Below are 22,056 nucleotides of genomic sequence, written 5' to 3'. Positions count from 1 at the left end.
ATCGCTGTGGCTTCAGCGCCTAGAAAAGCCTGTCCGAGGCAGAACGGCTGCTGCTGCTTCTCTCCTCACAGACCTAGTGAAACGCAGACGGCCGACAAGGCGCTAAGCGGTGTCGTCCACAGGGTGGGCAGCCCAGACGGAGTGACTGACAGTGACAGCAGCTACGGAGACAGTGAGCAACGGCCTCTGTGATCAGCAAGTGCCCGGCGGTGGAACAGAGCACTGGGCCTAACGTTTCCGCAGCCTGAGCACAGCACAGCAAGCGGGCGCCGGGCTGCAGAAGGCTGGATTAACAGCTGTGAGCAGTCAGGGTCCAAGTGGAAGGTGAGGGCTGATTGCTTCATCTGGGACCAGGACACCAAAACCCACGTTCAGCCCCGGGACTGAAATCCTAATGGCTTGAACCACAATACCAAACTGAAATCATGAGGTCAAAAGAGAGTATGAAAATTGATTCTAAAAAAAAAACTTTTCTGAATTGTGCATCCTGTAATGGTCAACAGTATCACGTTTCTTCAGGCCTGAGGCCCTGCAGACCAGCGTGGAGACCAGACCTGGTCATTACACGGGCTCCCCAGGGAGCTGCAGCTAATGCTCCACCAACATTCCCAAGGACCTGGAAGGACACATCGGTGATCCAAAAACACTTATGTGTGTGTTGGTAAGACTCTTCTTAGCTAGGTCTAACAGTAAAGCATGATTCAAAGTGACTAAAACCCCTAACACGAACGAGCCAGCCAGCGTGGAAGAGCAGCAGCAGCCTGGCTCCTCCCCTGACTTCGATGGAAACGCGTCTCCTAACTCAGTTAACGTGATGTCTGACGGGGGTCCTGGCGGATGTCCTCTCTCCTTCAAGAAAGTGTTGTTCTATTTTTAGTTTACTAATAATTGTCCAGGAGGGAGGATGAATTTTATCACTTACCTGTTCTGCCTCTGATTAACTGTATCTGATGGTAGAATATAAAAGTTTTTTTAACATTTTTTATTGATTTATAATCATTTTACAATGCTGTGTCAAATTCCAGTATTCAGCATAATTTTTCAGTCATACTATAAAAGTTAATCTATGCAACCAGATCAACTTTATAGACTCAGATCCTGGATATTCCTATTTATTTTTGTTTTTCTAAGCTGATGAGGATCAAAAGAGGTACGTTAAAATCTCTTAAACCTAACATTTCTTTTCCCATTTCTGCTTATCTTCCCACCAAGTTTGCCTCGTAAATCGGTGCTGTTCATCTGGTATATAATTTTATGACAGCTGTAACTTTGCTGAAGACGGACCCCTTCACTGACACCTCCTTTCTTCAGTGAATCTGAACCTGATGAGTGTATTTTCTATCACGTAAAACTCTACCTCGACTGAAGAAATATTTGGGGGGCGGGGGGGACAATGAAGCATCTGGCGTCATTAGCTGAGAGAAGATCATTTTAAGGTAGTTTTTGGGGGGAAAACATTTTTCATGTTAAGATACATACTGGAACCTTGCAGGAAAACTTACATTCCAGCCACATATTTTGGTAGGTAGTTTCCAGAGACGACTTCCCAAGACCGTGCCTCTGCAGACCCCTGGGTTGTTCCTGCCCTAAGACTCAATGTGTAACTAGCAGAACACATCAGACCTGCTGCGTGACTTTCAAGGAAAGGTGGAGAGGAGCCTGACGGCTTCCACCTTGGTCTCTTGCCACTTGCTCTAGGAGCCCTGGGTCGCTAGAAAAGCAATCTGACTCTCCCGAGGCTGCTGTGGTGCAGAGACCACAGGAAAAGCACACGGTGGAGAAGCCCTAAGACCACAGAGGAGAGAAGGACATCCACCAGCCCCTCGCTGTTCCATCCCTCAGCAATCTGGGTCACCCCAGCTGAGGCCCCAGACAGAGCAGAGCCACAGCGAATCATCCCTGCCAAGCCCTGAGCAAACTGCAGGTTTGCAAGCAAAATAAATGACTGCTGTTTAAAGATGAAGTTTGGGGCAGTTTGTTACATAGCAGTAGACAGTGGGAACATCACTAACACATCACTGATGAAACACTACACAGCAAAGGTACATGGTATCAGAGCAGGCACCAGCAACAAACACAATAACCTTACCGGGAGATGGAGCCCTGTATCACGTATCCAGTACTAGGACAGCAAATGCCAACCCTGCATTTCACTGACTGCCGATAACTGAAGAGCAAATTGTGAGGTGAAATAAATGTGAATAAACTCGTACACTGATAACTCGAGTGTCTGTCAGACTGTCTGGGATGCTTACGAAAGTCAACCTCAGGACTAAAAACGATTGTTGGTTTAATTTTCTGTTAAAATGTACTTATTTTTTGTAGGCTCATTTTTCTTTGAAGTTTATAGATATTTCTAGAGGTTACCATAGTAATTATATAAAAAACGAAACTAGTGTGAATTATGTTTTCTGATAAAAAATATAAAGAATTGAAGTATAGCATGTCTGATATTTTTGCTTTAGTTTGTAATAACTTTGTCTTATTTTCAACAATAAGAAATAATAACAGGGTACTGGCATAATGACAGCTACATAGATCAATGGCAGAAATAAGAGTCCAGAAATAAATACTCAAATTTATGACCAATTGATTTCCAAAAAGGTATCAAGGCAACTGAATGGAGAAAGGACAAAAGAAAAATCTTTTCTACAAATGGTGCTGGGACAACTGGATAGTCACATGCAAAGAAATGAAACTGGACCCCTACCTCACACCGTACATAAAGATTAACTCAAAGTGAATCAAAGACCAAAATGTGTGAGCTAAAGCTATAAAACCCTTAGAAAAAAACATTGGAGTAAATTTCATGTCCTTGAAGTAGACAACGGTTTCTTAGTTTTACAACAAAACACAAGCAACTAAAGAAAAACTATACTGGATGTCATCATAATTAAAACATTTGTGCTTCAAAGGACATTATCAAGAAAGTGAAAAGACAACCACAAAATGAGAGAACTTTTTGCAATCGTGTATCTGACAAGGGACTGGTATCTAGAATATACAAAAAACCCTTACAACTCAATAATAAAGAGATAAAGGACTTAATTTTATACAACGGGCAAAGAGCTTGAATAGACATTTCTCCAAAGAAAATACACAAATGGCCAAAGAGCACATGAAAAGACGCTCAATATCATTAGCCATCAGGGACATGCAAATCAAAACCACGATGAGATACCACTTCATACCCACTATGATGGCTCTAACCAAAAAAATAACTAAAAAGCACGGGTGGGAATGTAAAATGGTGAAGTCAATGTCAGAAAATGGTCTGACAGTTCCTCAAATGGTTAAAGCCATACTGTATGACCCAGCAAGCCCACTCCGAGCTGTATACCCAAGAGAAATGAAAACCTGTACATGCAAAAAACTCGTACACAAATGTTCACAGCATCATTATTCACAATAACTAAAAAACAGAAACAACCCAAATGTCCGTCGATTGATAAATGGATAAATGTGGTAGCCATACAACAGAGTACTATTCAGCCACAGAAAGGAATGAAGCGCTGACACCCGCTATGACATAAATGCCTTGAAAACACTATGCTAAGTGAACAAAGCAAACAAACAGCCAGTCACAAAGGACCGCACTCTATGGGTCCACTATACGGAGTGTCAGGCACAGGAAAAATCCGGAGTCCAGAAGCAGCTTAGTGGCTGCCTGGAGCCAGGGAAACGGCAGGGCTGGGGAATGGCGGAGGCTGGCAGGCTTTCTTTTGGGGTGATGAAATGCTTTAAAACTGATCATGGAAAGTGATGCATAGCATATGTACTAATGCCATCAAATTATATACTTCAAATTGGCAAACTGTATGGTGTATTATTGTATCTCAATAAAGCTGTTAAGAAGGAGTAACTGTAGGGACACACAGCCCCGTTCACTGGGTTACTCAGTCTCTACTGCTCATCCTGGGCCTGTGTTCTATAAACCACTTATCTGTAGCACTAATTCGCCATATTTTTTTGAAATAAACATAAGCAAGTTTGCTCTATTAATACTATGACCCTGTTTTACTGTTTGGGTTCTTTCCTTTGCATGTGCTGTGGTACTTTCTTATCAAGTCAATCACTTAGCTGTCGGGGTGGGAGTAGGCCAAAGGCCATGGGTAATCTCAGTCTGGGAACTGCCTCTGTACACTATTTATGGAAAGCCCCCCTCAGAGCTGGAGGGAGTGTCCAGTCCCACTGGGAAGTGGCTTCTAGAATCCAGTTTCTCTCCTGGCTTCTGTGGTGAGAAGTCCGATCAGAGAGAAGCAGCCAGCGCCTGAGGGTCAGCTGGCAGGAATGAAGCAAGGCCGTCCGCCTGCTGCTGTCATTCTGCAGTGTCAGAGAGGCTCCTGGGAGCCGTTCCCACACCGCTTACAATCTGCTGGCGTGTTCGCCCGTAAACCCTGCCTCGCCAGGTTAGATAAGTTTCCACTGCAGAATGAGCACACTTTGTGAGGACAGCCAGTCATAGAAAAATCACTGGCAAAGCCTATGGTGACACAGTTTCACTTCCAGCCAAATGCGCTGACCTCAGATCCACCAGGAGGGAAGCAGGAGCCCCCGCCTTCCCACGGCTCACCTGCGAGCGGAACTCCTGTTCTCGCCACTTGCTCAGAATCCCTCCCTTTACACTCAACCGCACTCTCAGGAAAGAAAGACTCCCAGCATCTTTCATTTCTCCCAACCTGTAACTGTGGTTAACTGGATACCGTGGATAACAGACACCAAACTGCCCTGAATTAGGAAGACCTCCACATGACTAGACGCAAACATGCCCGGGGCACAGAAGCCACAACGCCTTCGGTGATCTCAAAATCTCTCTCCACAATCACCTCTGTTCTTCCCGAGTGTCACACACCACTCTGTCTCTGTGCATGGCAGGTGAAGGCCACGCTCTGGGGCACAGGTTCTCAAAGTAGCAAAGGAGGATCATCTTGCTGCCAGCAGACATTTGGCAACATCTGGAGACTTTCCTGGTTGTCACAGCTGGGGGTTGCTCCTGGCCTCTAGTGGGTAGAGTCCAGGCGTGTCTCTAAACCCCAACAATGCACAGAACACCCCTCCTGACAGAGAATTCTACTGCTGAGCTTGAGAAGCACTGCTCTAGGGACATGAACTCAACGACACAGCACTGATCAAAGACCCACCGCCTCACAGGGCCTGTCCCTTAACCCAGGAGGCAAGGCTCACTGCCTCCTTGTTTCAGAGCAACTGCCACTCAGCTAAATTCAATGGTTTTCAGGCCTTGTGCCAGGATCACCTAGAAGCCTGGTGGCACCACGTGCGGTACCATCCCAACTGCTAACCAAAAATACCCAGCACTTTCCCTCAAATCAATTATGAAATAGTACTACTTTCTCCTTCTGACGTAACAGTACGTCAGCAAAACACCCTCAGCCCAGCACCTGTTAGACTTGTCTGATGACAGACAGCCTCGGTTCTCTCTACAGTGCAAGTGTCCACGATGGGAGACAGCTTGCAGAGGACACGCCCCTTCCCAAGCCACCTTAGCGCTGTCCGCTGAGGGGTCTGATCCGTAAGGGAAAAGGGGCAACACTAGCTGGTCATGACCTCGATCAGGTCACCAGTCCAGGGTGTCCTCCTAGGGCCTAGCTTATACTTGTCCCACATCTGTCCCTGAGTCCTAAATGCTTCCGTTCGGCTGTTGTCCTGAAAGCTGATTCGATGAATGATTCAGAGACAGAACCAAGATGAAATCACAGTGGTCAGTGCTCACACTGAAAATCAGCTCCCGCCCAGCCAGCCTCACCTTCCAGGAGGCCCGACCACAGTGCGAGGGTCCACACAGTCCCTGATGATCTCTCCTGGAGCTCAAACAACCAGCCACCTCCAGCGACAACAGAGATCCCCACACACAGAAAAGCTGGAACGTTCTGCAGACCTAGGGAAGAGCAACTGCCAGAAGGCGAATGTGCGGCCACGCGGAAAAGGGTCTAGTGGTTCCTCAAAGATTAAACACAGAGCTGCCCCGTGACCCAGCACTTCCACTGCCAAGCACACCCAGGGGCTGAGCACTCATGTTCACACGGAAACCTGCACACGAACGTTCACAGCAGCACTACCCCTAACAGCCAGAGAGCGGAAACACCCAAATGCCCAAGCGCTGACACTTCACTCCAGGCTTGGACTAGGTGACAGAAGCCTGGCTAAATGTCACAGCACAGATCTGGCAACTTGCTCTCCCACACACAGACCCACCCACATCCAGGGCCGGGGCAGATGTTAACCATCATCTGGGGCCTAAGAGTCTTTTCTCAGAAGTCTTTTCCTGAGGGTCACAGACTCAAGAACACAAGGCTGGTCAGTGATGGAAGCAGAAGTGGACACTGGCCTCCATTCTCACACAGCCACCGCTCCCCGTGTCAGGGAGAGTGCATGGAGGAGGGGGACGGGGAGCAGGAGAGAGCAGGGCGGGGAGCAGTGACACAAGGCCACTGACACAGAGCTGCTCTGCTACCAGCTCTGCGGGACTATCTCGTCCACGAAAGATAAGCTGGATCCAGTCCTGCCGTGAATTATCAAAAATCAGTCGTGTTGATTCTATGATCATTACCTAATACCTCGTTTGAATGAATGAACTCAGAATTAAGGGGCAAGGAATGTAACTATGATTTTCAAATCACCAAAAAGCAGAAAAAGTAGTTAGAAAAATAGGTTTTCCACTTGCAAGCTAGGCAAGTTAATCTTCACAGGGCTGTGATAACAATCTGCCATCTTCATTTAAGTTCCTTTTTGTCCACGTGTAACAGTCACTGAAAATAATTGCACCTCTATGTCAAACAATGCCTTGCCCACACAGCGTGCTGCCCGCCCCCCACAACTCAGAAACAGCCACAGCAGCGTGCCACGCGGTTACAGCAGGTATCACTACTCCACTCCGCAGACGAGGGAAGTAAAGTCCGGAGACTTTACATCCTGGGAAGTGGACTCTCTGGGCCTAAAAATCCAGACCCTTCATACCATATTAACCTATGATTAAGAACAGCGACTATGGGTGAGTAAGAAATTTAACAACATCAATGTTTAAACAAATCCTTGACACCCAGTTTTTGCTTAGGATTCAGGAAATGGAGCGAGCTATACCTCTATTCTTTAAAAGGGGCAGGGTAGATGATCTGAAAAAACACAACTCATCTTGAACACATCAGAGAACTGAGGCTGAAGATTGACCAACTGACACGAAAAATAAGGAAAGGAGGTGCTGTGAGCAGAGGTGTGAGGCAAGCGCCTGCTGGCCGGGGGCAGACGCTGGGTGCCACACAGGCCAGCAAGAAAGATTCAGTCAAAAGGTACAACAAACCACCAGACGGGCGACTGCCTGGGCAGACAAGCGGGCAGAGGGGCTGACTGCAAAGGGAAGACAGTGGGAGAAGGGGAGAGGTGGGAGACACGATGGAGCCGCTCCACACCTTAACTGTGTGGTTACATGACGAAATGCATTTGACAAAACCTGCAGAACCATAAAAAGGTGACGGAAAAATTGTGATAGGTTAATTTATTGTGTGTAAATTTTTTTAAAAAGAATCCTGTTTTAGAAGCAGAGGACCTGACAGCAACCGCGGTCTCTGCGGTAATGCCGCCTCCCTGTGGACTAGAGTCTTGGCATCCAGATATGTGAGTCCCCGAGGCCTCTGGGGAGCAGCGCTTTTATAGACCACCACTGCGGGGTGCAATCGTCCCAGCGAACGCATCACATGTAAGGGGGAACTACAAGTGCCCACTTTCCGACTCTTCAGGGGGTTCCCACGTGAGCCCCTCCGATCGGGGAGAAACAAAGCCAAGCTGCGCTCGTACACTGGGCAGCAGGCTGGCCTTACCCGCTGGCCACTGCCCCACCACTGCCCACCAGCTGGCCATGCAAGCAGCCCAAATCCCCAACTCAGCAGAATGAAAAATCACACACATCACAGACCTTTGAGGTCACCTGCAAATAGTAGAAAATTGAATCATCAAATTTGCAAATACCTTCTACTAAAAAAAAAAAGACCTTAAAGCAATTTTAAAAGGTAGAGCAATGGAAGCCTCCACCACTGAAGGTGCAACAGCAGAAGTACGGAAGGCCCTCCTGCAGAAGACTGACGTGCCAGCCAGGCTAAGCCAGGACCGGCCCAGGCACCACCTGGGTCTCAGCTTCTGCCCCAGAAGAACAGCGCCGATTTTTAAGGGATTAAGAAGAAACGGTCTACGCGGGATCCACTTCATTAGGGTTTCAGCAGATGAAGGACAACGCCACGAGGAAAAACAAAATTTCCTCTCTCCTTCACGGCAGAGTCAGCCCAAGAGCAGCACAGGACACAGCAGAGACGAAAGAGCTACGTAGAAACGGCAGGCAGCCGCACGGAACAGCTCCACTGACTACAGAACAGCGAGCCCGACGCCCCCCGCGCTCGCCGCCTCCGGCTACGCTGGGACGGCAGCGTCACGTACTTGGCCACTTGGCTTTATCCTTTCAGCAGTTTTGCCAGAGAATTCTGTCTAACTATAACTATAATTTTGGGGGGAACTTCACAAAAGAGACAACTCAGGGTTTTGGAATTCTTTAATTACAGTACCAAGACAGCAGCAAGAGCTTCACTTCGGCTCAGCGTAAGGCTGTCACTTCAGCTAGACGGTACATGGGGATGGCTCCCGGTGACAAGTGGCTGAGCTTACAGCTCTGTCCTGACGCCGTCACGCAGGTGGAACAGAACACGCAGGCTCACCCACTGTTTCCCAGGAGGAGTCCTTCTCACTCACCGACACTGATCAGAATCCCCGGGGTGCTGCCCCGCAACACACACTCCCGGTACCTCTCCCAGACCCGCTGAGTCAGACTCGCCAGGGCAGGAGCCGGCTTGACAGCGTTCCTGAGAGGAGACCATGCGCACACACCCGCGACTGTGACCGCTGGTCTGCAGCACACTTCCGAAAGTCGCTACATTTGAAAAGAACTACTCACTTGTTACGATTCCAGCCAAAGCAAAAACAAACTGATTTTCGTCAGAATCCAGCTCCTTGACATCACCATCCAGTGACTTCACAAAACTCTCCATTGTTTGACCAGTGATGTTGAAAAACTTCAAAGCTTTATCCTGAAAGTTTAGAAATGAAAGTATTACACCCTTTCACAGATGCCAGTGGGAAAACACTTTCAAAGCGCAGGACACAGGAGACAGACTTCAGTTCTAACCAAAGAAGCAATATTTTTAAATCCATTCCTTCATTAAAAGTTCCCATTGAAAAGATCAGAAGAAAGAAGTTTGGCGCACGTAGAAAAAGCACCCTGCAGACTGACAGAAAGAGTAAAATAAAAATACTTACAGGAAACAGCTCACATTTACACAATGACAGAAGTGCTGAGATGCATTCACCCAGATACACTAGAAAAATACGTTCTCTGCTCTAGGCATGAACCCAGAGGTGTTCACACCTTTGGCAGAACTGTTTCTGAAACAAAGTCTTAACTGAAACCTCGATACGTAAAAGACTGTGAGCAGCTGCATCGGGCGGGTTAAGTGTTCATCCCTCAGCAAGAAGTATCTCCAAGTATGCAGAACCTTGAAAGCACTTCCTTGGGGGGCTGGGTTCTAAGGAACAGTTTGAAAACCAATGCATTTGCAAATGGCACAAGGGAACTTCATGGACTGACATAAATGTTCTAAGACTGGACTGTGATACAAATATTCTAAGACACAACTCTACAAGTTAGCTAAAAACCACTAAATTGTATAGTTATAAATGAGTGAATTTTATGGTATGTTAGTTATACCTCAATAAAGGTCAATAAACTTAAAAACACATTTAGCGTCTCCACCATTTTTACTTCTGCGAGTGACAAGTAACGCACCACTGGCCTCCGGCCAACCACCTTACTCCCGGTCAGGCCCCCCCGTCCTCCCAGAGTCAAAGCACAGTTCTTTGGGGCTCCTGTCGTCCTCTCGGCTGCAGGGGCCACTCAGCCACCATTCTGGCCTCAACCACACAGCTCTCCCACTTCCCGGCCCCCAGTGCCTGGGGTGCTGCCCGGTCCCCTGGGCTGGCCTCCCGAGTAGTCCTCCTGTCCCGTCCCCACACCCACAGTGCCCCCTCCTCACTTCCTGTCAGGTTAATCTCCCCACATTCTTCTCTTGTCCTGTCACTCTTTGACTCAAAACCCTTAAGGAATCCAGTCCTACCACCCACTGGATAAAATCATCAACCTGGCATTAAGGGCTTCCAAAACTACACTGCACCCTACCTTTTAAGCCTCATTTCCCTACGACTTTACCACACTAACCCTGCACTCTGTGTCAAATGGCCCATGAACTGTCCCTAGAACAAACTCCAGACTTCTCACTCCACGACTTTGACTCCGCTGTTTCTCTCCTCCTGAGTGACCTTCCTCATTTTCTCCACTGCTGCCTATTCAAGTTTATCAAGGTTCATTTCAAATCTCTCTTCGTCAGTGAAGCTCCCTGATGTGTGTGTGCACGCATGCTATCAACATGTGTATGTTAAATAACATGTAACATTCAGTCAATTCAATACTACACTATCTATGGAATATGTACATTTATGTATTAAATGCACCTAAATGTCAAGAAATAATACTGAAGTAGAGCTACCTGCACAAGTGCCACACTGATGCTGAGAGAGAATCTGGGATCTTACTGTATTCGGTTTACACATCCCCCAGAGCAGCAGGGCACAACCCTGCACGGCTGCTATTCCACAACGATTCCATGAGCACAAGCAGCAGCTGCAGCCGCAGTGCCTCAGCAGCCGCGCGGTTACATGCGCACGGACCGATGACAGCCAGGCAGCAGGGCGCCTTACCCCCGCCAGGATGGCCTTGACCACCTCCTCGCTGCTGGACACGCCCCACAAGATGGTGCAGGCAGCTGCTCCCATCTCCGTGCAATACTCTGCCTGCTGCAGGAGCTGCTGCCTGGCTTCATTCAGCTGCTGTCGAAGAGCCAGTTTCTCCTGAAAGCAAAACAAAATAAAATCAGAAAAATAAATAGCATTCAACCTCGAAATATCTCTACTGTGTTTCCTCTTTCCAAGATATTTTTAAAGAAAAGGAATACACACAGAATATAGAAAACGGGTGGTAAGTGAATACTAGCCCTTAGAGAGGCAAATTCCTTATTTTTTAAAAACTTCAGAGGCAAAAAGAACACTCATAGAAATGAACATAGTACTGCACTGGAGTTTATAAATACTGCCAAAGACTTGAATTCGTCTTCTTTCAAGTAAGACGAACAGTGAGGCACCTCCGATCCCAATGGCTACACCCAGGACCAGCACCAGCTAGCACACCTGAAGGAAGCGGTATCTACCAGAGCAACAGTTCTAATGAAGGAGCCTGCAGCCGCCAAGCGGCCCTGCACTGTGAAAGCGCCACGTGACAGCCAAGCCCAGGCAGGAAGACGGGAGCAGAGGCGGGGAGGGGGAGAAGGAAGGGCCCCCCAGGCGTGCCCTGACGCAGCGAGCTAAGCACCAGCGTAACAAGAACATGGAGGCCAGATAAGACTTCTCAACCTCCCACCAGCAGCTTCTGAGAAGCAAGTCTCAGCCAGGGCTCCTCGCAAGGGAGCTGTCCTCCTGATGTCACCCTGACCAAGGGTCAGCTTCACGTGGGCCTCAGGTGACACGAGGCTTCTTACCCCTCCAAGCATCACCACCACCAGTTTCTCTCTTCCTTGCAACCTGAAGTTCCCTTAAAACAGGAGAGCATTTCCTTACTTAACAACAGGTAAACTTAAAAACAGAAAAACCCAAAGTCATTTATACAGAAGTATAATTAGCTCAAGGGCCCACAGGGAGAGCCTATGCGGTTTCAGGTGTCCTTTCACAGAGGTGAGCGCAGGACAATTACAGCAGAGGGGCTTTTCGCCGAGGGCTAGAAACGCAGCAGCGGCCCACAGATCAAACTCTGCTGACTCCATGGCTCGGCCCAGGGTGGCCCGCTCACGCCCACCCGGGGACAGTGCGTTTGGTGCACAGAGCTGCATACACATTCACACGTAGAGTCACATTTACTTTAGGAGAAAAGTGTCGCTGAGCCTGACTCATCCTAAAACTGCTTTATGCGATTTATAAACTCTGGGTTTTAATATCTGACTTCATCAGAATAGCAGCCTGGTTCCAAGACTCACTCTTCAGTCACTCAGGCAATGGTGACACACGCAAAACTATATCACAGCATTTCCTTTCAGAATTCCAGCTTTTCTCAGAACTGAAGCGGGCTGCATTCCAATTAGTCTGTTTATGGCGGTTTTTCCACTAGATCACAGGACTGTTGAGAATGACCATCAGAACTGCCTTCTATGGTCATATTTGGTGGTTGCAGACAGACATGGCCTGACACAGGGCTGCACAAACAGCACAATAATATCAAGAGAAACTTAAAAAAATTCCATAACATCAAAATTAAGAAAATACCTTGGAATAAATTTAAGAAAATTAGTTTAAGAAAATAATAAATAAAAATAATGCTTTACAGTAAAAACTATAAACATTATTAAGAAAAAGATCCAAATACATGGGAAGATAACACCATGTTCAGGGACTGAAAGACTCAGTATTGGTAAGATGGCAACTCTCCCCAAGTGGATCTATGGATTCAATACCATCTCTATCAAAATTTCAGCAGGCTTTTTTGCACAAAAGTGATCATCTGATTCTAAAATTCACATGGAAATGAAAAAAAAAAAAAAAGCCTGAAAAAGAAAAACAATGTTAGAGGACTAACACCACCTATTTTCAAAGCGAACTTGTAATAAAGCTACAGGAATCAAACCAGTGCGGTACTGGCATGAGGATGGACACAGAGATCAATGAAACACCGACATTTATGTCAATCAATTTGAACAAAGTTGCCAAGGCAATCCAATGGAAAAAGTAATCTGTTCAACAAAAGATGCTAAAACAAAAACAAAAACAAAAAAGATGCTAAAATAACTAGATATTCAAATGTGGAAAAAATCAACTCAAAATCAATCACAGACCTACATGTAAAGTTTCTAGGAGAAAATCTCTGTCATCTTGAGCCAGGCAAATATTTATCAGATAGACAGCACAGCAAAACCACAACCCACTACAAAATTGTAAATTGAACATCAAAATTTAAAACTTTCTTTCTTCAAAAGACACCAATCAGAAAGTGGAAAGCCATGGACTAAAAGAAAATATTTCTGTATCTCAAAAAGGACTTGCCTGCAGAATATATAAGGAACTCTTACAACTCAAAAAGAAAACAATCCAATTAAAAAGAGGCAAAAGAGCTAAATAAACACTTAGTAACCAAAGAAAATACATGAATGGATAATAAACACATGAAAAGATGTTCAACAAAATTAGTTGTGAGGAAAATGCAAATTAAAACCACAAGATACCACTATAGCCACTATAATCTAAAAGACCAACAACATCAAGTGCTCACAAGAATACGGAGAAAGCAGAACCATCACACACCGCTGGGTGGAATGCAGAATGTACACTCACTGTGGCACACAGCTAGTAGCTTCTCAGAAAGTTAACCATATACTCACCATACGACCCAGCAATTCTACTCCTAGGTATCTCCCCCAAGAAAAATTAAAAAACATGTCCACACAAAGACTTGTACACAAATGTTCATAGCAGCATTTTTCACAATGGTCAAAAACTGCAAATAATCTAAATGTTCATCAGCTGGTAAACGGATAATGAAATGTGGTTTATCCATCCAATGGAGTATTACCCAGCAATGAAAAGGAACAGACAACCAATGTACGCTAACATGAACGAGCTTCCAAAACACTACACCAGACACAGAAGACTACACAGTGTACAGTTCCGTTTGTACAAAATAGTCAAAAAAGGCAAATCTATAGAGACAGAAAGCAGATCAGTGGTTGCCTAAGGGCTGGACAAGAGAACAAGGACTAACCGAAAACAGATACGTGATGGAAACATTCTAAAAATTGGTCAAGGAGGAAGCTATAGCCCAGTAGTAGGGCACATGCTTAGCATGCATGAGGTCCTGAGTTCAATCCCCAGTGCCTCCATTAAAATAAATAAATAAACCTAATTACCTACCCCACAAAACAAGCAAACAAACAAAACCTAAAAAGCAAACAAAAAAAATCAGACAAAATCCAGCATTTACTCATGATAAAAATTCTCAACCAACTAGGAATAGAGAACTTCCTCAATTTGATGAAAAGCATCTACAAAAAACCTACAGCTAAAATCGTGTTTATGTTTATAGCACGGGAGGCGCATAAGGGGCAGACAGCGTATGGGAAACCTCTGTACTTGCCACCCAGTTTTGCTATAAACTTAAAACTTCTCTAAACAACAAAGCCTGTCTTTTTTTAAATCAAACCTAATGGCTGAAGACTGAGATGAAGACCAAGGCAAGAATGTCTGCTCTCACCACTCTTATTTAACATAGTGCTGGAAGTTCCAAACTGTGTGATAAGGCAAGAGAAAGAAAGAAAAGCTATGCAGAGCATAAGGAAGAACAGAAGTGACCCTACATGCAGATGACATGATTGTCTATATTAAAAAACCTCAAGGAATTTACAAAAAAACTAGAAGTCATAAGTGAGTTCAGCCAGATCACAAGATAGAAGATCAACACGAAAAGCAATCTCATTTCACTATACTAAAAACAAAAAAGTAGAAACCAAAATTAAAAACACAACACGGTTTAAAATTGCTCCAAAGAAAATTAAATACTTGGGTAAAAACCTAACAAAACCTGTATGGAATCTGTATGCTGAAAATTACAAAGTGCTTATGAAAGAAATTAAAAACCTACACAAAACGAAAAGACATACTCTGTGTAGGGATCGAAAGACTCAACATAAGAAAGATATCAAATCTCCCCAAATGATCTCTATATAATGTAACACAATTCCTATCAAAATTCCAGCAAGAATTTTTGTAGATACAGTTGAGGTTATAATTTTTTTATGGAAAAGGAACATGTGCAATTTTGAAAAAGAAGAGTTAAATGGGAAGAATGACTTTGCCCGATGTGAAGGCTCACAGTGTGACCACAGCCATCAGCACAGAGAGGTCCTGGTGGAAGAGCAGACCCACGGCCCAGAACAGGCTCAGGTAAATACACCCACCTGACTGCTGCAAAGGTGCACAAGCGATTAAACACGTGAAAGCGGCTTTTCAGCAAATGGCGCTGCAGCAACTGGACAACCACTGGCCCCCCCAAAAAAAAGAACCACAACATTAGTTCCCACCTTACACAAAAATGTACTCAGAATGGAACACAAACGTGAAATGTAAATCTATAAAACTGTTAGGAAAAAAAACGGAGAGAAACTTCAGGACCAAGGGTTAGGTGAAAAGTCCTCAGACATGACACACAGAGTACAGTCCATGGAAGCAAAGATCAACAAATTGGACTCCATTCAAATTTAAAACTTCTGCTCTGAAAAATCCTGTGAAGACGAAAACAAGCTGCAGAGCGGGAGAAAACAGGCGCGAATTGTATGCGCAGCAAAGGCCTTTTACCTGAAATCTATCAAGAACTCTTTAAATTCAACAGTAAAAAAAAAAAAATCCAATTAGAAAATGCGCAAGAGACACAGACAAGTATTTCACAGGAGAGAACGCACGGACGGACGCAAAACAAGCTCCCAAAACACCCTTAGCCCACAGGGAGATGCAAATTAAAACCACAGCACATCCTTCAGGACAGCTGAACCAAAAAGCAGTGACAACAGCAGATGCTAACCGGGATGCGGAGGAAGTGACCTCTCACCGGTGCTGGTGAGAATGTAAAAGGCTCCGGCCGCTCTGAAAAACAATTTGGTAATTCCTTATAAAACTGAACATGCACTTACCACACAACCCAGCGGTGGCACTCTCAGGCATTTATCCCAGAGAAACGAGAAAATGCACTCACACAACAACCAGTGCACAGATGCTCATGACACCTCTACTCATAGCAGCAAACAAAAATGGAAACAACCCAAATGTCCTTCAGTGGAAGAACTGGTGAACAGACTGTGATATTCCATGCCATGGAATACTACGCAACGATAAAATGGAACAAACTATTCATACACGCAACAACTTGGATGGATCTGAGTGAAAAAAGCCAGTATCAAAAGGTTCTATACTGAATTACTTCACTTTATGACATTCTTGAAATAACAAATTAGAGACACTAACGCGTGGGGAGCAGCAGTTGCCGGGAGGCAGGCGTGGGGAAGTGGGCGAGCGGGGCTGCACCGGGGCACTGGCGGGGGCTTTGGGGAATGGAACAGCTCTGTGTCTTGAACGTGCAAGTGACTTCATGAATCTATACACGTGACAGAACCGCAAAGCACTCTGCGCATACACGTAAATGAGCACGTGCAAAACTGGCGAAATGCAAACAAGTCTAGGGAAGCTGGTGATGCCTTAGCAAGCCCTGTGGGCTGTGCCAGTGTCGGCTTCCTGCTTTACCGGGTTCTGTGGCTGTGAACGCGACCACTACTGGGGGAAACTGGGTAACGGGCACTAAGCCTCCCTGGACTTTTTGCAGTTTTCTGTGACTCTACAGTTATTTCAAAAAACAAATCTTAAAAAACAAACTGGATTGGGGGGATAGTAGTATAACTGCATAAATCTACTAAGAATGATCAAACTATACTTTTACAATAGACAAATTTTATTGTATACAAAATATACCTCAATAAAGCTGTTTTTTAAAAAGGAAACAATAATCAAACCCTAATGTATTACCTAAAACAAATACTCATCATGACAGAGTATCAAGCACAAACTTTTCAAGATTCCTTCAAAATCCTTCTGGAGTTCATTTCTGATTTTAACTGAACTATACTACCAGTTAATTTTTCTTTTAAAAGTTTCCTGAAATAATAAACAGGAAGTTGTTGCAAAGATTCTATATTATCACAAAAGTAGCAACTCCTTCCTAACAAATTCAAAAAAAACTTTAACAATAAAAGTAGCAGTCCATATTTAAGCTAGATTATTGACTATGAAAGATGTTGTCCCAAGGAAACAACAGACGATGAAGCCACAGGCGAGCCCCAGAAACGCAGCTCCTCAGAGAGCACGGGGTGACGCTGCGCACCGTCCGTGACAAGTCCGCACACGGGAAAGCCCGGTCTGGCACTAAAAAGCCTGCCAGCAGAGGCTCTGTAGAAAGCCTCACCCAACCTCACGGTAACAGTACAGCCCTCAGAAGAAATTCAGGCATCCCCCAACAGTTCCACTGGCCCGCTCTTCTCTCAAGTTCAAAGGTGCTACAGCCAGGACTCTCCTCCCCAAGCCCTTGGGTCGCATCAAGGCCCAGAGAGCCTCTTCCATGGATGGCATTCCATCACCACCAGGAGCCAGCTCAACAGAGGCATGACCCGAGCTTCCCTTGTCCCACAGACCAGTCCCTGGGGGTCAGGTGCTGCTTCTCGGCCAGCATGCTTCTTCATGACTTTGAGTCCACACTGTTTTCTGATTTTTCCTCACATGCTGGACTCAGTGACTTCTGCCTTCTTCCTAACGACTTGTACACAAACTGAAGTACTTAATAGCAATACTCGAGCTTGGGATCCAGTCTCTGGATTCTTTTCTGGTTCCTCAATTCTAAAATAAGCTTCCAGAGTCCAGCATCACGATCTGTGCACCTGGGCAGAGACCACAGAGCAGGCTACAGGAAAGGCCACTACCAGCTGTCCACAGCAGGAAGAGACAGGGCCTTGTCACAGCCAACTCATAGGGGTGCCCACCTGTATTAAGTTGGTGGGACTATTAAACAGGAAACTTAACTGGAAATAGGAAATAATTTAACCTAAAATATTCCCTAAAATATTAACCTAACCTAAAATATAACCTAAAATATTAAAATAAATATTTTAATGCAGGTCGCGTGTCTGGGCAGAACACGCTGGTGACCTGGCACCGCTCTCCCACAGCCATTTTCTTCCTTCTGGCACTTTACCAGAATGGCTTATTTTTAAGCACTACATCTAAAATGCCAACAAAACATGCATTTTCCTATGCTTATCAATTTAAAAATAGGAAATCTAAGATTCTGCCCAATTTAAGCTTCAACCTTAACGAGGATGTCTCCATTCTAAGGACGTACTAACCTCCTGGAGCGCACTGTTAACACTTATCAATTCCTTCAGACCACGAGACTTCTAAGTCCCGACAAATTAAGCATGTGTCCCTCTTAGTCTGTCATGATCTAAACAGAATACGGCAGAGCTGAAATTTCAGCTCTCGACACGTGACACTCAACCTAACTCAGTTTTGAGACTGACCCTCTTTCCCTCATCTTTTCTACTTGCTCGACATTAAAATTTATAAAAAAAAATCCACCAGTTTTGGAAACCCTCCCCTGCAGCCACAGACATTCAGAGCTCCTTCACGTGAGGAGGGGGTATGAAACAAAGCTCAGAACACAGGCAGTGGGACCCTGGAGCAGCTACCTAACACTCCTGCAGGCGACCAGAACCGGCTGGCGCGGCTGTGCTGGGAGAGGCCCGGAGACGCAGGCCAGCAGCTGGCCACTGCAGCACCCAGCACACCGCACACGGGAGCCGCGGTTACTCATGCTACTGTTTCACTGTTCAGAAATAAAAATACACTCATACTCCAATTTTTACCAGAAGTGGCAGAACGGTTCTGAGAGAGCTGTTCTGAGAGAGTAAGGGAAGAGGGGCTAATGCTCTTCTAAGAGAAGAGGAAATACTTTATTCCATACAAAAAAATGTGTAATTTTAAAGAAATATTATTAGTCTCCCCAAATATTAAAATAAAATATAATTGGTTATTTCTAAAATATCAGTACACGATCTCCTAAGTTAATTACAAATATTTCGATTTAATATATCTCCCTGATTATAAATCATTATGTGCATTATTTTTCCAAGATTCTTATTATACTATGAACTTTAACATATGAATGGTCTTTTAAACATAAATATTAACGGTAACGATTTAAAATAATCTCCACATTAAATGGTTGCAAAATCCCTATGATCAACTGTTTTCCAACCCACAGAGATACGTGCACTTAAAAACGCTGATTCTGGAGGCCAAGGGCTAGACTGGCCAGCAGCACCCTGTGGACACGGCCACACGCTGGCCTTCCAGCAGCCGCCAGCGAGCCTCGTACCTTCTTCTCCCTCAGGCTGTCCGCCTGCACAGACTCCAGGCGGGCTTTGAAGTGCTCACAGTCCATCCTCAGTCGCTCTAATTCTTGCTCCTTCCTTTCCAGGTCTACAAGAAAGAGACATAAAAATACTCAGTATTTCAGATCACAGCTCTCCCCTAACATCCATTTTGCTTCATCTTCTCTTAGAAAACCCTTCTTTCTGAGGTAGAATTATTTGCATAACCAGTCCTTGAATAACCAATATTCTACAAGACCTGCTTTTTAAGTTTTTGTTAGTTTTTAGCTCATAGCAGTGAGCACTTTTTTGTTTTCTGTTTTACACTTTTAAGACCTCATTTTACTGCCAGACTTGCATGCAAGGTTTTAAGAAAGTATGTTATTTCAAGGACTGAAGGCAGGGCTGAGAGCCCGACTGTCTCATGGCACAGATTTGTATCTGCTCCATTAAAGCAGAAGGCAGCTCACTGAGGGGACGGTGCCAGCCGGGGCCGAGCCACAAAGCTAGTCTCCCAACTGGCAGACTGACTCAGTGGAACAGCTGCAGGAATCAGTGGGGGAGTGAAGCAACGGGGATGGAGACGCGGAAAGGCCACAGGGAAAGGCGGGGACTACTGAACGCTCCCTCTCCACCTCATGCGCGTAGGAGATGATTCAAACAGCCCACGAAAATCCCAGAAGACACTCATGTTAATCTGAAATCAAAAGTATTATCCACTTTCAATTAAAAATACCATGCTACAGAAATACTGACATTCAAAAAGCAAAGGAACAAAGTTTTAAGTGCCTTGGTTTTGAGGATATCATCAGTTTTTATGCAAACAGAATTTAACAAGAACTGGGGGGGAGTGTGCTCAGAGCTACTGCTGCGACTGCTTAAGTAAAGTAGCAATGCTTGAGGACAACGATTCCCAGCTCTACCGGACATCAGAATCCCCTGAAGACTTGTTGTAACACAGCCCACGCAGCCCCATCCTCACACTTTCTGATCCAGAAGGCCTGAGGTGGGCTTGAGAATCTGCATTTCTAACAAGTTCCCAGGTGAGGCTGATACTGCTGGCCTGGGAACAGATGCTGAGGACCGCTGCTTCAGGACAACAGCCCGGCCCAGCGTCTCATCACTGACAAAACGCAATCAACACACAACTGGCGACAGCAAACAGGGGAACCCAGTGCTAGGAATGAGAAAAAGCGTAAAAATGGAGGGGGGTGAAAGGCAGCCTGCCGTGAGCGCCTCAAAGGGCAGAGGCTGGAAAACGGAACAGCCCTGCACCCTGAAGGAGAAGGCTCACAGACACTTCCTCCAGTGCAGCGCAGACACGAGAGGAGGGGCGCGGCTTTATGACCTGGGGGTCTGGGCCGCAAGGAAACTCAGCTGGGGTGGGGTGGGTGTTAGTGCCACGAACAATGAACAATGAATGCAGGGAGCCTACCTTTTCTAGAGACCATTTGCCAAGTCATACATTCAGTTAAGACCTTGAAATGGCAGGCAAAGCTTCCTCTAAAATGTGTTTCTTTGACACTACGCTAAAGTGACACAAGACCATTTCTTCTCCCTGAAGTCAGGTCTCTGTGCTTTTATGATGTATTACGCCACTGCATGACTTTCACCAGGATTCTTTACTTTGTCCCACTAATCCTGGCCACCCGCGAAATCAACTATACCAATCAAGCACTATGCTTTGAAAACTACGTATCTGCCTTCTGTAACGTTAAATGAAAACACATTTAATTACAAGTGAAATATGAACTGCAAATGGTCGCAGGCAAAAAGAAAAATTTTTTTAAAGCTAAGGTAAGATCATTGATGGCATAAAACTGTTTCTTTGCAGTTAACTTTTCATTTTTTCTTCTATTATTAAACTGTATGGTGCTCAAACGTGGTACAAGCCTTAGGGGTAAAAATATGTAGGAATTAATTAAGACCACCCAAAAGACTCTTCCATTAAGCTAATTTCATAGTCTCTCTCTCTACACAGCTGCTTATGACCTTATTATAAGTTATCATAACAAAGGGACAGGGTTAAACCTTCTCACCCTGCCCCACCACCCACCCCAGCTCTCCAGAAAGCAGGTGCCTTTGTGCTGTCCAAGGCCACCGCCGTGTGGCCAGATAGGAGCACTGCTGCCACCTCCAGACAAAACACCCTCCTTGCATTTTTGACTTGGCCCAGGGCTTACCTGCTACCTAAACTACATGAGGGCAAGGATCGTCATGGGTCCTGATGCATCCCAAATGCCTAGAACAGTACATGGCACCTAGTAAGCACTTAATAAATATTTGCCATGTAAATGAATTTCATTTCTTTATTCCTTCTGCTAATCCTTGGATAGAGGAAAAAACATGGTTGTTTTGATTACATGTCTCTTCTATAACAAGGATATATAGCTTTTGCAATTTTTTTAAGAATCAGGGACAGAATGATTTTTTACGGACAGTGAATGATACATCGCATATGAGTAAGACATTATCTTACCCAGCCTCAGTACTAGAACAGGAAGGGGCTGCCACCCAGCCTGGACTGTATTTCAACTACTAAGTTTAAGCACTCAAAAACAAACAGAAACAATCTAAATCACAGGCCACCTCAACATCTATGTATCTTCTGAAATTTACTTTTTTGATGGTATTAATTACATGACAGTGACTATCAGCTCATTCACAGGCAGGATACAGAGAGCCATAGATGAGAAGCAGGGCTACCGAAACCCAGTGAAAGAAATTTACACTATAAAAAAAAGGAATCAATGTCTCCTGCCCTTTATCATCTGGCATGTTTATGTTACCATTTATATTATTTAATACATTATCAGATAATTCATGTTAATATGAAAATGTTTGTTAATTAAAATAGCTCAGTAAGGAGTCTCAAATCCAAAATAAAGGCTTTTTAAGCAATCAACTTCTGGCTTCTTATCACTAACAAGTTTAGAAAAGAATT

The 22,056-nt window shown here is 45.0% G+C and overlaps 1 protein-coding gene across 6 annotated transcripts in view; it reads right to left on the bottom strand.

Annotated features, from left to right (window-relative positions):
- Positions 1 to 22,056, bottom strand: part of HSF2BP (heat shock transcription factor 2 binding protein) — a 65,102-nt gene that overhangs the window by 35,541 nt on the left and 7,505 nt on the right. For 3 of the 6 annotated variants that reach the window (XM_074345429.1, XM_074345346.1, XM_074345399.1), the window contains 4 exons: positions 19,118 to 19,221; positions 10,810 to 10,959; positions 8,954 to 9,086; positions 5,765 to 5,896 (listed from right to left, as the gene is read on the bottom strand). In XM_074345429.1, coding sequence (XP_074201530.1) covers positions 5,765 to 5,896; positions 8,954 to 9,086; positions 10,810 to 10,959; positions 19,118 to 19,221 — 519 coding nt within the window. Of the gene's footprint in view, positions 1 to 5,764; positions 5,897 to 8,953; positions 9,087 to 10,809; positions 10,960 to 11,642; positions 11,696 to 19,117; positions 19,222 to 22,056 lie in introns of those variants that run through there. The other 3 variants (XM_074345407.1, XM_074345473.1, XM_074345539.1) reach the window with 2 other exon arrangements.

The sequence above is a fragment of the Camelus bactrianus genome, chromosome 1, assembly GCF_048773025.1.
Source record: "Camelus bactrianus isolate YW-2024 breed Bactrian camel chromosome 1, ASM4877302v1, whole genome shotgun sequence".
Taxonomy (NCBI): domain Eukaryota; kingdom Metazoa; phylum Chordata; class Mammalia; order Artiodactyla; family Camelidae; genus Camelus; species Camelus bactrianus.
This window is presented reverse-complemented; position numbering and strand designations above follow the sequence as displayed.